An 18283-nucleotide genomic window follows, 5' to 3' on the forward strand; every position below is an offset into this window, starting at 1 on the left:
CTCTGATAACCGCAGAGTACTCTCCTACCCAGACTTCTCACGGTACAAGGTTAGGATAGTTTTAGAAAGGTAATAAAAACTGTATATCAATAAAAAAGACTGCAGTTAGTCTTCTCCTTTAACTTCGTGTATATTGTACAATTAAAAAATGTACCATTAGCATAAGGGTATTGATTAAGACCAAATTAAGGAAGCATTTCTCTACTTCCTCGCAATAAATGAACAAAGCCCTGTTTTGGTATTCATGGCGATTTTGGCAAAATTTTGACACTATCATCACAGTTTGTTAAGTTATCGTACAATATCTGACGGATTCTCCAAATGAAAGTATCTCTGGAAAAGTTATAACAAACTTTTCATGAATGTTTTAACGCTACAACATACGACAATAATCAGCTCGTGCTTTAATAACATGCTAGTAGAACCGGAAAGCCACCTTATAGAGAAAATCAGCAACATTTGAGGGAAAAAGAAAGTTTACAGTGGTAGATATTTTTTCGTAAAGGGAAGTTTAAGAGCAAGGAAACTTGTAAAGTAAGATGAAACCAAACCAAAAGATTCCACAGCCATTCTGCCGCAACAATTTATTATTCACTAAATGTTGTGCACATGACTAATCACATCCGATTAAAAACAAAAAACTTGATCTTCTTGCATTAAATGTATGAGAAAAAGGTAAATAAAAGCTTTTTAAAACGATGCTAATATAAAACCGAAAGGAACTAAATTGAAAAATGCGAACGGATCGGGGAAACGCCCAAAAAAGAATGAAATTATCTGTTACGCCACAGCTATGGTCTTGTCTATCTTATTTATAAGTTTAACACAACGTCAAAAGTCGTCAGCCTATGATTCAAATTTGGCTCAAGCAATTTTAAAAAGGCAATGGAACTCTTTTAGCCTAACGTATAGTTTGACCATCTCAACGAAACTGTCTCTTTATTTATTACAAAAAGAAGAATAACTAAACCATGTTTATGGTTATGATGCAGTGTTTTCACGTGCGCTGTATTTTTTTTCTTTTCTCGCTAACGTCATACTCGCTTAGCTATAGCTACGTGGAAATATTAAACGTTATCTGAGGATTCTTTGTCGGTCACACAAAAAAGGTTATTCCTAGCTAATTTGAAAATTCACAATATACTATTTCGCTGGTTCAGAAATATTCACTCTAACGATGCGGACAGTCATAGAAAAAGCTTTCATTTTGATGTACATCAGTCTGAGAGAACACTGCATCGCAGTCACTCAACTTAAGGTAACAGTGTGTCATATCTTCACTTCACAACTAAACATTTACAAGGAAAAAGAAAACCTTTCAATAAATATTTCCATAAAAAGCCAGCCGGAGTTCTTTTCTGCCTCTCGTTCCAGTTTTGCCAGGGCAACCTCAGTCCCGAAGGTCTCCCCTTCCCGCAGGCGAAGATCTGGCTCCAGCTCAATGACTACTGGGTTTGCCAGCCCGATGACAATTCTAAAACAAATTTTTAAGAGGTTAATTTTTTTTCTTATCTCAACACACGCACAGACAGTGAAAATGAAAGCGAACATCGCAGTAATGAGCACTATTTAGGTCTTTTTTTCACTGCTGCTTGAGAAGTATTTATTACTGCGATGTTCTCTTTCATTTTCATTTCTTTAACCGTAGTTCACATATATGATTTTCATATATTTACAGTCACACACAAACACACACACCCAAAAAAAACATTAAAAAAAACCAAAAACACCAACAACACAACAGAAAAGAGGAAAAATAAAGAGAAAGAAGTTTTAGTTATTTCCCTTTACAGATTCTTAGGTTTTTGGAGCTATCTACTCAGATATGACCGATTAGAGTTACTAAGCATGCGTTATTTTAATTCAGCCGATTCATTTTGTAGAAGGTTGATAGCTTGTACAGGTTAACCTTATAGGTATAGGGTTTAGCAAGAGTAACCAATCCGTAATCAAGGGGGTGATATGATTTACCTGAATGAAGCTCGTACAGGATGAACGGCTCGGTGCAACTGCAAGAATAACTTGCACTTTGTGCGACGTACGTACAGCAGCATCCTCCAACTACACTCTTCAAATTCGTAAACTCCGCTGGCCATCGGTTCTGCAGTGTTTCCGGCTTGTAGCATATCTGCTGCCATTTGTTTGAAGTTAAAGATGGACCAACAGAAACCTCCGAGTGCCATTTTTGTCTTGGTCAAGTCATTCGTGTCCTGTTGTGTTGGAAATCAAATCAGCGTCATAATGAGTAAAGTGCAAGGAAAATTCACTGGGCGATTATTGTAAGCTGAACAGCGTTAAAAAAATGTTCGACCACTCCCCCTCCCCCGCACTTCATCCCCAAATCTGCCTCAAATAGTATATTTTTATATCATCCTTGTGAGATCGTATTCTAAAGGAAACAAGAGGACCATCTACTCAGTCAACTTTTTCAGTCTCGACTGATGATTTTTAAAGCAGAAATCTGTTCAAAGTTTTGTAGAACTGTTAAAAAATCTGTGGACACGCAGCGACGTGCACACTAGCTATTAAGTAACAATTAAAGATCGGAAGGGGAAAACATTAAGGAGCATTGGCCTCGGTCAGCCTCACCTTTTTAAGTAATACGTCTAAGAGCTTTTCACCCATCTCTGTCAGCAGTGACACGTGCTTTTCTGCTTGGTCCTTGTTATGTTGCTCCATCTCCTTAAAATTGCCAGCAAATTGGCATCCATTGACTCTACATTGTCGCTGCCTCTCCTCGCAGACAAGCAGATGGGTTTGCAACTCCATCCTAAGAGTAAACAAAAGGTTAAAGCTACATGAATGTATCTACTAACGAGGAAAAGAACTCGCATCTGTTCAGCTCAACTCATATTTTGTATTTGTTTATTTCATTATTTGCTGTTGATTCTTGAAAGTGACAAGGATTATAATAAGACAAGCCAAGTCATGGATATTTTCCCAATAACACTGCGTTTGAGTCGCAAAGTAAACTTTTGGGGCTAATTTTGGATCAATTTTAATCTTGGACGGAGGAGCAAATTGAAGGGAAGCTTTCCAAAGTTCACGAGATTTATATATTTAAAGATGATATTTCTATAAAAATTATATACAGTAAGCTTTGAGTACACTTGGGAAAGATAAAGAAAACCTTGAACTCAGTGACAATTTTCAAAGTCGTACATGCTAGTATGGTCTACATGGGCTTAAAAAATCAAATATAAAAGACCTAATATAAGAAACCGCATACCCACACCAGATGCTTTCTTTTACGCGCGTAAAGAGAATTTCATTTTAAGTTTGAAATGATAATGTACAACGCTTTGTGACCACACCTTCTCGGACGCTTCCTGCATTTTAGAGTCCAACTTAGTCCAAAGGCCGGTTAGTCTTTCTGGAGTTGAAGTACTGTCCTCAATGGCAGATCGGGCTGTAAAATAAAGCGCTTGAACGTCCAGCACAAAGTGTTCTATCGCGTCCGGATTGAGACTAACAACTGTAGAAGAAGTATGTCATTAAATAAGACAACATTGACCGAGGGTCTCAATGGGGTAACCGTTAGCCGTAAAACGGCCACAAAATTTTGCCTTTAGGCGTAAAAATTGACGAATTTTAACCGTTAATCGTATAAAAAAAAAAGTTGACCGTACACAAAAAAAATCCTGGGACAGCAATGGAGAGAGATTAACCATTAGCCGTATATGGGAAAAAATTTTAACCGTTAGCCAAAAAATCCAACACCCTTTTGAGATCTTCTTGACCGTTTTGGTAGTCCGGGACCTAGAAGGGGGAACGAGATATATTCTTACTCTAAAACACGAAATTTGCGCAGCAAACGATCATTGACATAGCTGAAAGAGCAGTACTTAATAAGGAACACTGCTTTATCAGTTTAAATCGCATCTACAGTCCAGTGATAGCCTTTTTTGGAAAAACTGACACGTAATTTCATTTTGAAAGGACTTGCGAATAAGAAAGCACTGGCGAATAAGAAAGCACTGATAAATTATCAGCGATAACGAAGAACCTGATTTTCCGGCTTAAGGTTAACACTAGCATCTTCATTCGCCCGAAGCTAACAACTGCGGCTAATTCATAAGCAGCCAACCCGGTTTTAAGCTTGTGCGCATCTACTCGTCTACGATTAATGAAGATGACCTTGCGCCTCTTTTTCTCCCTTCAAAAAGAAGCTTGGGTTGCATGAAGTTGGCGGGCCGCTCAATACATTTTGTCCTTTGTTTTCTCGATCAAAATAATTTGCGCCCCTGTAGATCGCAGAAGAAGCAGTAGAATACGAATACTTTTCACATAATGACCACAATGGCGTTTGAGTAAGTGTTCTTGGAAAGAAGCCTGATACCTACCTGATGCGGGTTGAAGGATGCAAATTACAAGACACCAGGAAAGAAATCTATACCAGGAAAATGAATAAAGGGGTAAGTTTCTAAAGAAACTGTGGTGCTGCGTCGGTGGGAGAGTAAAGCAGGTAATTTAGTGTTAACAACTGGGTTGAAAACGTAAATTAGCCACCGTAAAGAGTAAAAAAGCTGACGTTTCGAGCGTTAGCCCTTAGCTCTGACGAAGGGCTAACGCTCGAAACGTCAGCTTTTTTACTCTTTACGGTGGCTAATTTACGTTTTCAACCCAGTTGTTAACACTAAATTACCTGCTATACCAGGAAAACTTGTTTACATGCATCGTAGCGTTGAAAGAGAGGTTTTCCTTCCACGAGACTGGCAGTTATAGTTCCCTTAAATTTTTCGACAATTTATCGCCAATTGTACTTCGAGCTTTCTATAATTTTAACAGCAAACAGGAACCTTGTGAAAGATTCATAGCACACGTCCCGCAGTGAAATTAAATCAAAACAAAAGGTCTTTCTCTGTTGTGCCTCACCTCTTTGTTAGAAATTAACCGCAAGTGACAACGATTTCCTAGAGTTACAAACTCGTAACTCTGACTTGGCGTACGGAAGCAAATTATATTCATAAAATCCATTCATCGAATAGGAAATGACTGACGTGTAATTTTATAAAATCTCAAGAATGTTAACCAGCTCGTGCAAAGCCTTGGATCCTAAATTTATTTAATTATGAAAAAAGAAAAATTAGAAATGTGACACCTCCAGTAATCATCATTTCGGATATGACGTTGACGTTACATTTGATACCAGCATAGGAGTGTTTCTCTAAGTGGCACTACTTTTCAGATGAACGAGGGAAGTTCTTTTCGCTCCCTACAACAGCTTGTTTCATCTGTACAAACAAATCTTGAAATGTCTGGTGATCACAGCGTAGGAGCCATCGGGCCTATTTTTGACCCAAATGCACAAGTTGGTTCACAGGACTCACAAATTGCAGGCGGGCTACCGGGCGCGAAGCCCTACCGAACATTCGTTTGGGTGGACGACATTGCGCAAGTAACTCAAAACCCAACTCTTGCCCCAGATGGCAAAAAGGTCAAGTTCGACCAGAGGCTTTGCGGAGACGCTATGGTGGCGCACCTAAAACGGGAATCCCCCGAAATCACGGCGACCAGGTGAGTAAGACAGTTTTCCACAAATATGGTCTACATTCTTTCAGCACCGCACCAGCGTGAAAATGGTGCCTGAATTCTAGTTTCAGCCACTTTTCTACGCAAAATATTTTTTATTCACTGAATCAGCTGGTTGTTCTGGACTAATGTTCCTGGAGCAGCGCTAATCGCGCGTTTTTATGTTGTGAATTCCACAGGGATTCCACCGCAAATCGATGAGAGGGTTGCGCTAGTAAGATAAAGTCTATTTTAAACTCATTTATTTCATTTGACAAAAGTTAAAACCCTTATTCTACGATAACTTCATTTGACAAGACTTAAAACCCCTATTTTAAGATAACCTGATGGCTAACTTAAAACACTACGAACAAAACAGTCACTAATCAAACACGCCGGCAAAAAATTCAACAATTTCCGGACAATCATCCTAACATAGCCACACAAAATTGTAATTCAGTATTATCAACTGAGTTGCATCTCAGTTGATGATACTAAATTACCCTTTTATACTCTCCTAGCGACGCAGCACCAAAATTTCTTTAGAATCCTATCCCTTTTATTCACAACCGCACAAACATTACAGAATCGCGCCCATTGAAAAACGTCGCACGGGAAAATGCAAATAAGCTAGAAAAGAGAAAGAGAGCATGCGTAACTTCACGCAGGCCTGTCAATCCGACTGTCAATCATGTAATCCCCCTTGTACGCAATGTTCGAAAGTATTGTTTCTTGTGCAGACAACCGAAACGTAGCGCTTTTGATCGGAGAAGAATAGACGTAATTAGTGGCGTTATCTTGATTAGGTTATATTGTTTAAAAATCGGTCAGATGTAAAATTAAATTACCTTTCAAATGCCGGGTTTTCAATTTGTGTTAAGACTCAAATGCGGCAGATTTGCGAGGTTCGACCATCAACTTCGCCAAGAAAGCAAAACATCACAGAAATATTCCTTTTAGTAAAATTTCCGTACTGCCCCATACTATCGTAAAACAAATCTGTTTTCCCAATGGTAAAGTATTGTTTTTGTCACTCTATCCAAGAACTGAACGTATAATGTAGTGTGGGGCTGTGCGGAATTTTACCTTCCTTTTTGGCCCGTTATTGCCGTCAGTTTCAGATAACACGTCGGTAGTCTAATTACTTTTCGAAAAGCTTAAGTATACGTTGTAGATTCCCGCTCCACGTAGGTATTGAATCAATTAACCAATTCAAGTATTGGTGTGTGGTATTTTTAACCCTTGAATTAGGTTCAAACCCCATGTTTCTTTTTTTGCAATCAAAAACTGCAGATTATTTGATAATGCCATTCGGAGAACTTTGTTATCTTGTGAGCAATATTCAGTTTTCATCAATCACTGTATGTTGGGCAACACTCTAAAATGAACTACATGTTTGAACATTCTTTGCCAGTCAGACTAGAACTGAGTTGAAGTTTTTTTCTTTACTTCCAGTCTGAACAGGAAATGGAAAAACTCATGTCAGAATCCCCAGAAAAAGTAAGTACACATGTTGTACTTACAAGTTGAGGCTTTTTAACACTCTATTTCATCTCTCCTGACTTTTCATACTGCTTCATCCACATGGCCACATTTATCATAACATGTACCAGAACACCGCTATATGTGTGTATCATCTGTTGCCTGCAGATTGCAATTCTTTCTGTCTGTGTAATTTTAGCCAGAATTATTCCAGTTCTTTTTTTTTGTCTGGTTAAATGTTGGGATTAGGTGATATAGGAAACCTTAGCTAGGGTTAGATTTGCCAGCAGCTGCTTGGCTACAGATGCTTACACACACAAGCCTGATTAATTTGATGACCATTATCTTGGTTATATTGTTAGTCACTAATTCCATATGTTCTCATCAAGATAATATAATTGAACATCATTATTATAAAATACTATAATAGATTACTTTTACTTTACAAGATCCTTTTAATGCCTATAATGTACATCCCTTGATATTTTGAAAGGTTATAGTGCACATTCATGTTATTAAAACATCTACAGTTAGTAATGAATTTTCGGAACACCTGTGCTTAAATGACAGAAAACACAAGGGATGTTTTCAGAAAGTGTATAAAAATGTTTAAGTATGAGATTGAACGTAAAGATTTTGCATTTAAGATTAAGTGGATTGGAGAAATTTAGCACGTTTAGTTATTTTAAATGCCCCAGTTTTCTATGTTTTTAACTTTTTTAAGTGCATCTTTTTTTTTCGTCTGGTCATTTTTTCCCCCTTCACACAGTTTTCAAAGTTTACCTGGTTAGTCTTTTCATGCATTTGGTGTTTAAAATTTAATTTACTGTTGAGAACATCTACAGTGTTTTCTGTCAATGCCAAATCCAAGAGCAATTTTGCGAGCATTGCTTTAATTATAGGTTCACATGCACACATTTATAGATAACTGAAAAGGAAATAGGGAGGGCATTGACATCTGTCCCTTTACGTACTTTTGCAACTAGAGAAAAACACATCTGAAATTCCTCAACTCAATGTATTTCAGAAAATCTTACAGCTAGATTTAGTGTTGGAAGGTGCTTTTGCACCTGGAACTTGCAACCTGTACTATAGAGGTGGATGGTGTGTTCCTTTTCAAGGTCTCACCTAGAGCTCTATTGCTAGATTTGACAGCGGAAGGTGCTTTTGTACTCTGGAGCTTGCAACTTCTACTATAGAGGCCGAAGGTGTATTTGTCTGTAACGGCATAACTAGGGCAGGGGTTCACCTGGTGTTCTATTACTAGATTTAGCAGTGGAAGGTGCTCAAGTACTCTGGAGCTTGCTATTTCTACTATAGAGGCAGAAGGCGTGTTCCTCTGCGAGGTTTCACCTGGAGTTCTATGACTGGATTTAGCAACGGAAGGTGCTTTTGTACTCTGGAGCTTGCAACTTCTACTATAGAGGTGTGTTCCTCTGCAGCCCTGGGCGAGGACTCACCTGAAGTTCTATAGGTAGATTTTGTGGCAGAAGGTGCATAAGTACTCTGGAGCTTGCAACTTCGACTATAGAGACGGAAGGTGTATTCCTCTGTGGTGCTACAACTAGGGCGAGGTTTTACCTAAAGTTGAATAACTAGATTTGGTGGCCAAAGGTGCTTTTGTACTCTGGAGCTTGCAACTTCTACTATAGAGGCAATAGGTGTGTTCCTCTACAAGGTCTCACCTGGAGTTCTATAGCTAGATTTGGCAGCAGAAGGTGCTCAAGTACTCATTAGCTTACAAATTCTACTATAGAAGCGTAAGGTATTTCCTCTGTGGCACCGCAACTAGTGCGAGGTCTCACTTGGAGTTCTATTACTAGATTTGGCAGCAGAAGGTGCTTTTGTACTCTGGAGCTTGCAACTTCTACTATAGAGGCAAAGGGTGTGTTCCTCCGCAGCCCTGGGCGAGGACTCACCTGTAGTTCTATAGGTAGATTTTGTGGCGGAAGGTGCTCAAGTACTCTGGAGCTTGCGACTTCTACTATAGAGACGGAAGGTGTATTCCTCTGTGTCGGTACAAGTAGGGAGAGGTCTCACCTCAAGCTCTATTAGCAGATTTGGCGGTGGAAGGTGCTTAAGTACTCTGGAGCTTGCAACTTCTACTATAGAGGCAAAAGGTGTGTTCCTTTGCAAGGTCTCACCTGGAGTTCTATTGCTAGATTTGGCAGCAGAAGGTGCTTTTGTACTCTGGAACTTGCAACTTCTACTATAGAGGCTGAAGGTGTGTTCCTGTGCGGTAGTGTGACAAGAGCAAGGTCTCACCTGCAGTTCCAAGATTTGGTAGTGAAAGGTGTATTTGTACTCCGGAGCTTGCAACTTCTATTTCAGGGTTGCAAGGTGTTTTCCTTGGTAGGGGCTCTGCCATTGCCACTGTTAGTCCAGATTTACACTTGTTTCATTGAATTAGGAATAAAGAAAGGGGTGTTTTTCTCACTTAAGTATCCTTATCAGTTGTAGTATTGTATCATTTCAAAGATATTTTATTTCAATATTAAAATAGAATTAAGGAACTGAAAGAAATGCTGAGAAGTCTTAACTTCCCATTTGTTAGACAAAACTTGGACGTTAAATTCTCCTAGAGAAAGACAAATGAAGATAATCTATTTCTGTAATCAATGATTCTTTGAGCCAGGGATGCTTCCACTCTTCTCCTATTTCCTTCCAGGTGTCATTCAAAGGAACTGGCCCTTTACAAACTGACAAAGATCTTAATTCCACCATTGAGACCAGAGGTATGTTTTGATTGGTTTTTGTTCTAGCCTTGCAAGTGCTTTTCACCTCGTATCTAGCTTGAATGCTTTAGAGTAATGCAAACAACACTATTACTACTGAAAGTAAAGTAACCAGGAAAGTTTGTATACTAAATTAAATTAATAAAATTGTACACTAAAATGGTGTTAATGACCCATTTTTCATCTTGTTTAAAAAGAGTGAAAAATAGATGTGCTCCACAATTCTAATTGGATAGTTACAAGTAGATGTACACAGAAAATATTAAGATTTTTTCCCAATATTGGAATATTATTTGACTTTGGTATACATTAAAGAATGTCCTCATCATTTGGAAGTTCAGGTCATCAGTTTTTCAAACTTCTATAATCAGGGTGACCACAAGAATAGTGTGGTCAATAGCCAGGACTTGATTGAAGAAATACAAGTAAATAACATTACATATTAGTTTAACAATACTTTAAAAATTCTATTTAGCAGATGATAGTAACAAGAGCATTGGAAAGAAAGTTAAGAAGATGAAGAAGAGAATAAAAGAACTGGACAAAAAGGCAACAAAAGGGGAATCAAAAGACACAGATGACAAAAAGAGGAAAAGAAAGAGAAAACCAGAAGACAACAAAAAGTCAAACTTAAATGCAAAAAAAATGAAAGCCAAAGAAGATGACATTGAAATGAACAAAATAAGTAGACGTCAAATGAGAAGGCTAAGAGCTAAAGAAAAAAAGAAAAGTAAAACTAATAAGTAGGAAAATCTATCTTAGGTTTTATTGCAAGTGACCATCTATATATATGTATTTCCATTAAAACATTTTTTAGCTATTTTTCTCTAAAGTAAACTTGAAAAAAGGAAACTTTTTATGGACCTTAGCTAGTTATACAACACAAATGTGAGAGAACGAGTCGTACTGCGACTTGCTCGCTCACATTTTGGCTATAACATTTAATGAACTGAAATCAAGAGTCTTAACCCTTTAAATCCCAAGATCTGATAGTTAATTCTCCACTCTAGCTGCTACTCATTTCCTTGCTAATTAGTTATGAGAACTTGCTGCTAGATCAAGATAGCAGCTTCAACCTGACAAGATTGAATATTCACATTATCTGTTTGCTGAATAATGTATGGATATTGTAGGGAGAAGTTTTGTGTTAATCACTTCCAGGAGTTAAAGGGTTAATGCATTGTTTTTATATCTCACTCGTAGGGAATTAATTTATCATCACCTCTCTAAAATACTGAATTTCATTGTATAATTTGTTTAGTTTGATTTCAAAGCACCAGGTGTAAATTAAGATATTTTGACTGATGATGATGTTTAATGTTGTTCTTTTTATTTAAGATTTTTACCTGATGTCTGCTGAATTGTACTCTGTTTGCAAGACAACTTTTTGCTTCAAATACACAACCATTAATACAAAAGAAAGAGAGCCCATAACATGTCATTAACCTTGCTGTTTTAAAATAAAAGATGGGCTTTATACATTGAATTCCGGTTGAGTGGTTACTGATCCCTTGCTTAGTTTGAGCTGGTCAAGTGGTTAACCCTTTACACTCTTACATTGTCAGTCATATTCTGTACCCTGTCTTCTTTGCATCCCCTTGGATCCCATTTCTTACAGTACAGACAAGGAGAATTTGTTTGACAATCAGGAGCCTCTTAAATTGGAGTTAATTTCCACCATTGTCTTGACTTTTACATTTGATCCAAGGGTGATACTGTAAGCAGAAAGGAGAAACCAGTCGCAATTTGGGGGTTTTAAGGGTTCACTGATGGAAACAGTGAATGATAACCGAAATTTAGCATTTTCGTAGACCGTGCTTGAGATAGTGCTGTCAAATTACGCATTTACTGAGCAACAGCAAATGCATAATATTTAGTTTGACGTTCATTGAGCCGTACAAGGCTAGATTTTTGAAAAATACGACAATTTTTTTTCTTTAAAACTAATGTACAAGCACACAATATTCGTACATTTTATGTGTTTCGGCTTTCAATTATCAGCTTATGTAACCGCGTGTGCCAGGTACACAAAGTTCAAGAGTTTGCTACACAAAGGTATAACATAACTAGAGTTTTGTCCTTTAAGACGCGAGAGAGCAAGATAGTGAGTCTGAGTCCAGTAAGCTTCTTTGAACACAAACTTTAATCACTTGAGAGGCAGGTTACCTTTAGAGCTAACGAAACAACAACAACGCGATAGCGACTCTCTTATTATGAAATATGTTTTTCTTTGTGTAACCCGAGAACTGACACGTGAGTAGTCCGAAGTGATTACATAACAGTTGAGAGTTACATAAGAAAGAAAAAGCAAACGTTGATGTCCGGAAGGTTTTTTTTGCATATCATAACATCTTTCCCTTTTTCCTATTTTTTCTTTTTTTTTTTAACTATAACTCAATGTCAAACTTTTTAGGTGGCTTGATCAATCGTCCATGTCGTGTCCGTATTTCAGTTGTAGTAGCTTCGTGAGGTGGTCTTGCACTCAGCTCTGTTTGAGGTGTTGGGGGTAGTTGAGATCTTGGAGGGGACATGGATGTTCCTACTTGAGAACTTGCTGGAGGGGGTTGGTCCTGTTCCTGCAGATTGTCTGGAACGGTCAGGTCATCTTCGTCCATTTTGAAGGGGGTTTCTTGAAGTGGTTCCATGGTAGAACGCAACTGCTTGCGATTACGCCTGTAGGATCTACCATTGACTTCAACCTTGTAACTGCGAGATGCCACTTTAGAAGAAACAACTGCTTTTGACCACTTTGTTTCTCCAGGCATCTTCATGCGCACTATGTCACCTGATTTGAGTTCTGAGAGTTGTTTAGCATGTTGGTCGAAATGTTTCGCTTGCTTGACACGATCCCTTTTGAGAAGATCACTAACTGTTTGGTCAGTCTTGAGTAAAGACTCTGAGAAGGGTAGAAGTGTCTTAGTTCGGCGACCAAAAAGTCGTTGGCACGGAGACATACCTGTCGCAGCAGTGGGGGTGTTGTGGTGATCCAATAAACCAAGATATGGATCGGATTGAGACAGAAGAGCTTTCTTCATTAAAGTCTTGCAGGTTTTGACTGCGCTTTCGGCCATCCCATTAGCTTGTGGATAGTGTGGTGAGGTGGTGATATGAGTGAACTTCCACGTTACTGCAAATCTTCGGAACTCTGAGGATGAGTACTGAGGACCGTTGTCAGAAACTACGTAATCGGGTACCCCATGTCGCGAAAAATGCATCTTCAGCTTGTGAACGACTGTCTGGGACGTAGTATCGGCAAGATGATCCAGCTCGATAAAGTTGCTGTAGTAATCAACTAATACGAAGTAGTTTCGGTTCTCGAAGGTAAACAAATCTGTTCCAACTCGTTGCCATGGCCTGTCAGGAACTGGGTGAGGCTGAAGAGGTTCACTGGCTTGTTCAGGTCTCACACTTTGGCATATAGAGCATTTATCAATACGATTCTTGAGTTGTGCAGACATTCCTGGCCAGAAGAAAACCTCTCTGGCCCTTCGAAGGCATGCTTGGAGTCCCTGATGGGACTTGTGTGTTTCCTCTATCATGTCACGGCGAAGGCTCTCTGGGACAACGATCTTCGTTCCTTTGAAAACTAGGCCATCTTGGAGCGTCATTTCATCTCGGTATTTGAAGAAAAGCTGTGCGCTTGTAGGTACCATGGAAGTTTTTGTAGGCCAGCCAGCGCGTATGACTTGTGACAACGCTAGTAAAGATTCATCCTTGGCCGTTTCCACTTGAAACTTGGCAAGTGTCGACTCTGATATCGATAAGTCTTCAACAAAGTTGACAGTTTCTAGATCTTTATAGCAGGATGCTATCATTTGGTACCTTTGACTGCTTAGGTAGAACGCGAGAAAGTGCGTCAGCGATGTACATCTCTTTGCCTGGCTTGTAAGTGAGATTCAGGTCAAATCTTTGAAGACGTAGCATCATACGCTGTAATCTCTTAGAAGCTGTATTGATTGGCTTCTTCTGTATAGCAATCAGTGGCTTGTGATCTGTTTCGACTGTGACGTGCTTGCCATAAATGTAATGCTCGAAGTGCTCACAAGAGAATACAACAGCTAAGAGCTCCTTCTCAATCTGTGCGTAATTTTGCTCTGTCGACGTCAGTGCCCTGTTGGCGTAGTGAACTGGCTGTCCTTCCTGAAGTAGAGTTGCGCCAATGCCATACTGTGAGGCATCGCACTGTATAGTGACATTCTTACTCACGTCAAAGTACTGTAGGACTGGGGCTTTAGTGATGAGCTCTTTTATCTCCTTAAAGGCTTTATCTTGGGGGTGTTGCCAATGCCATTCTATTTCCTTCTTTTCCAACTGTCTTAAGGGCTGTGATGCTGTAGACAGATGTTGGCAGAATTTCGCCAGATACTGCACCATTCCCAGAAACGTTCTGAGTTCAGCGAGATTGGTAGGCACCGGATAGTCCACTATAGCTTGTACCTTTAACGGGTCAGGTTTTAGACCTTCCGCTGTAAGGAGGTGTCCTATGAAAGGAACTTGTGACTGTCGAAGTTTCAACTTCTCGCTGTTGAGAGTGAGGTTTCTTTCTCTTGCGCGACTGAGGAAAGCCTTGAGATTCTGATCATGGTTGGCAATTGCAGCTTCATTAGAGTCTCCAAAACCGCAAACTAGGAAATCATCGGCGATGACTTCAACACCTGCGAGTCCTTCTACTAGCTCGTGCATTCGTTGTTGCCATACTTCTGGGGCTGAGTTTATTCCGAATGGCATTCTGAGCCATCGATAGCGACCAAAAGGTGTGTTCATGGTTGTCAAGTAACTACTCTTTCCATCAAGTTGTACCTGCCAGAATCCACATTTGGCATCTAACACGCTAAAGACTTTAGCACCACTAAGGCGAGTTGCTACTTCCTCAATAGTTGGAAGTGGATAATGCGAGCGTTTCACTGCGCGGTTGAGATCTCGAGGATCCAGACATACTCGTATTTTCCCGTTAGATTTCTTCACTATGACAAGGCTAGAGACCCATGATGTCGGTTCAACTACCTTGGCGAGGATACCACTCTTCACCATGTTATCCAGCTCTAACTTGAGGGTATCTCGAAGTGGGACTGGCACTTTACGAGGGGGATGTACCACCGGGCGGAAACCTTCGTCCACTTGAATGGAGTAGGTTCCTTCAAGGCAGCCAATTCCAGTGAAGATATCGATAAATTCATATAGGATAGGATCACTTCTAACATTTGACGAGACGTCAATTCTTTCGTCGTGAATCGCATTTACGTCAGCATCCAAGATTTTGACCAGGTTCATCTTTTCACACGTCGTTCGACAGAGGAGGGGTGTCAAATCTTGCTTCACAATGTGATAAAGAACTCCATATTTTCTTCCTTTCCGTTCAGTTAGTAGGCGGATTTGACCAAGTGGCCAGACTACAGTCTTGTTGTGCATGATGAGCCTTGTAAACGACTGTTCAAGGTTTGTACACTGTTTGTCTCCTGTAGCCCGGATGTAGGCACTTTTGGGGAGAATATTACATGAAGCACCTGTATCAATCTGAAGTTGTACTTGGGCATTATTGTTAAGGCACGCCGTTACATAAGCTGATGTGGGGGAGGGCTTGTGGCTGTAGATTTCACAATCTTCTACGTGATTGACAGAGCGAGAGTGGCATTTTTTTGCAAAGTGTCCGTCTCTGCCACATTTGGTGCATTTCTTGCCAACTGCTGGACAAGCTGACTTTTTCATCTCGTGAACAGTACCACAAAACTTGCATTCTCGTGTGTATACATTGTCGGGGTTACCAGAACTTTTCCCTCTTGACTTCCACGGAGGAGTCCGCTTCTTACCTGAAGTGTGTTTATGCGGTGTTGTATCCTCAGTCTGGGTCTTAGGCGGTTTCGTTTTCTTGGCTTTTACCCTATTCACATTGGCTTCTTCAGTTGTCATGTCTAAAGCGCGTATATCAGTTAGCTCTTGTGTTCGCAGGATATCCAACGCGTTATCCAAAGTGAGATCTTTCTTCTTTAAAAGTTTCTTGCGTGACCGATCATTCTTGACTCCAAGGATGAGGCGGTCTCTTATCAAGCTGTCTCTTAGGGTTAGGAACCCACAGTGTTCAGAAAGGCGCATCAGTGCTGTGCAATATTGATCGACACTTTCTCCTGGTTCTTGCTCTCTCTTGTTGAAGAGGTACCGTTCATACGTCTGATTTCGCTGCGGCAAACAACGAGATTCAAATTTAGCCAGGACGTCATCAATATTGTCAGCGCTTTCGTCTTCAGCGAAGGTAAAGGTGTCAAACAATTGGACTCCTTCTCTTCCAACGATGTTAAGAAAATGAGCAACACGGACTGGGCCGTCCTTTTGACTTATCCCAGCCGCCCGTTCATAGATTTGCCATGCTCTCTTAAAGTGTAACCAGTTATCGCCTCTACGTGACCTGTCTTCGAGATTAAGAGGATCTGGAGGTTTGGCTAGCGGTACTGTGGTGGTATAGATCGGTGCAGCAGCCGATGAACCAGAAGGTTGCTGACTAGCAGAGGTCGAGGTCATGACCAATATAAAATAAACTTCCACCAACAACAACAAAGCTCGTGAAACGTGATCCCACTTCTGACACCAAGTTTTGTCCTTTAAGACGCGAGAGAGCAAGATAGTGGTCTGAGTCCAGTAAGCTTCTTTGAACACAAACTTTAATCACTTGAGAGGCAGGTTACCTTTAGAGCTAACGAAACAACAACAACGCGATAGCGACTCTCTTATTATGAAATATGTTTTTTTCGTGTAACCCGAGAACTGACACGTGAGTAGTCCGAAGTGATTACATAACAGTTGAGAGTTACATAAGAAAGAAAAAGCAAACGTTGATGTCCGGAAGGTTTTTTTTGCATATCATAACAACTAGTGGCTAGATTCTATGTGCATACTACGATTAGAGACTTCATAACCCTACCTCAACAGTCATAACCTCCAAATCAGTGCTTGCTTCAATACTTGCGAAGAAGTGGTGCTTATCGTTTTTGTAAACTAAGTGAACCACTAGCCCTAGCCAACGGTGTACCGTGGGAGGTCTGGGACGGAGTCAACCCTGGATAATCCGACTCGTGATTGAGGAATTAATCAAACTCGATCAAACACTCGATTAGTGATGTAGGTTATTATAGGCCTCGATTCTCGATAAGTCTTGTTAGGCTCGGCGATAAGTCGAAATCCATTTAGATAGTAAATACAGACATGGGAAATAATATCAGGCTCGGAAAATAATATCAGACACGGGAAATAGCAGACAATGAGGAGGTCTGAAAGAGGCCAACAATAACGGACCCTGTTAATTGATTTCCGACACGAGAATTAATTTTTCGATAGGGAAAATACCCAGACTGAATTTTGAACGGTATGTTACGCCATAAAGAAATAGTATACTTGACGGCTTGACTATTATTTCTGACATGGGAATGATGGAAGCTGCTGAAAATATTAAATGGACAACAAATCACCAATAAATAGATTAGTAATAACATTTTCCCGCTTTCTTCCGATACATCTTAGAGGACAACGAGTTAGAATAAGGAAAAACAAATTTTGGAAGTCAGAGTCAAAGTGAGAATTGTCGATCGACCGATGTTTAATTTCATAATCGTAAAAAATTATGTTAAAAAAAAAAAGGACAAACAAAAAAAAACATCAGCCAGCGTCGAATTTCCGCTGTGCTTTTAAACCCTCCCCACCCAGTAAGGTTACGTACTGAATTGAACTTTGGAGAAAGCATGGAATTTCCTTTTTGGCTTTTTGGCATGTAACGACGCAATACAAACATGTGTTGTGTTAAATTATGTCGTTATACAATGCAGTCTCCCACAGCCAAGTATGGTAAGAGTTGCTCTGTGTTAGATGCCATACATCGTTTCCTAATGAGCCTAACTTTTCCGGTTGACAATTTCTCACCATATCATTTTATACGTTTGTTTTTCTGCTAGAAATATCAGAATATCATTTTTCGTCGATTGACAGTTTTTATCTCATGTAATGGCTTAGAGACTCGAAACAATATCAAAAATTACCTTTATTTTTAAACAGTTCCAACATTTCCTCACGCATTTCCTGCGAAATTACCTCAACGTACCGGCTAGATGCATGGCGTATTTCAAGACTACACTGGCTACTGGCTTCCCTGTTAAGATATTAAACCACAAATACCCGATAAGAAGAGTTGAAATTATGGCATTTTCCTGCTTTCTATTGATTTGAATGGAGACGTTTAATGTTAATAAGGCAAGACAACGGTACTACCTTTGATCTAGTGGAATATATGCATGGAACAATCTTCCTCGATTTACATTCATCAGACGAGATTAGCAAATAGGCCTACCTTTCTATAGCTATGCAATGCTCAAATAAGCTGTCTACGTATGGCTAAAAGAATTGAGTTTTCAGCTGGTGGGCAATGATAAAAACGTTCACGGTACATTTTGATTTATAAGCGGAAAGGGAAATTACTCAAGTCTTAACTAGAAGCTCAAGCACAAATAAAAATATTACTATTCTACTATACTATGTAATATATATATATATATATATATATATATATATATATA

At 39.6% G+C, this 18283-nt stretch overlaps 3 protein-coding genes across 4 annotated transcripts in view; 2 read left to right on the top strand and 1 right to left on the bottom strand.

Moving 5' to 3' along the window:
* The window catches only part of LOC113668401 (uncharacterized), a 114166-nt gene that overhangs the window by 67739 nt on the left and 28144 nt on the right, over nt 1-18283 (top strand). The window lies entirely within an intron of this gene.
* On the bottom strand, nt 570-16946 carry LOC149039887 (uncharacterized). 2 transcript variants are annotated; one of them, XM_089183571.1, is made up of 5 exons: nt 16642-16946; nt 3315-3475; nt 2590-2770; nt 1972-2210; nt 570-1474 (listed from the first exon to the last, which is right to left on the bottom strand). In XM_089183571.1, the coding sequence occupies exons 3-5, from the start codon at nt 2767-2769 to the stop codon at nt 1297-1299; spliced, it is 597 nt and encodes a 198-aa protein (XP_089039697.1). In that variant the 5' UTR covers nt 2770; nt 3315-3475; nt 16642-16946; the 3' UTR covers nt 570-1296. The 2 variants fall into 2 exon arrangements, with proteins under 2 accessions (XP_089039697.1, XP_089039698.1); XM_089183572.1 differs by lacking the exon at nt 3315-3475.
* Nucleotides 9596-11214, top strand: LOC149039888 (uncharacterized; the record flags this gene model as incomplete). Its single annotated transcript, XM_089183573.1, has 2 exons — nt 9596-9728; nt 10204-11214. Coding segments are annotated over 2 exons (405 nt in total), but the record flags the coding sequence as incomplete, so codon positions are not given.

This window comes from Pocillopora damicornis, chromosome 9 (genome assembly GCF_964200805.1).
Source record: "Pocillopora damicornis chromosome 9, jaPocDami1.2, whole genome shotgun sequence".
Classification (NCBI taxonomy): domain Eukaryota; kingdom Metazoa; phylum Cnidaria; class Anthozoa; order Scleractinia; family Pocilloporidae; genus Pocillopora; species Pocillopora damicornis.

Bases quoted from the DNA above. Each gene is read 5' to 3' on its own strand.
- LOC149039887 (XM_089183572.1), bottom strand. From the start codon at position 2,769: ATGGAGTTGCAAACCCATCTGCTTGTCTGCGAGGAGAGGCAGCGACAA. The intron at 2,211-2,589 runs GTGAGGCTGACC...CCAACACAACAG, and splicing joins TAGACGTATTACTTAAAAAG to GACACGAATGACTTGACCAA. The intron at 1,475-1,971 runs GTAAATCATATC...AATTTGTTTTAG, and splicing joins CCTGTACGAGCTTCATTCAG to AATTGTCATCGGGCTGGCAA.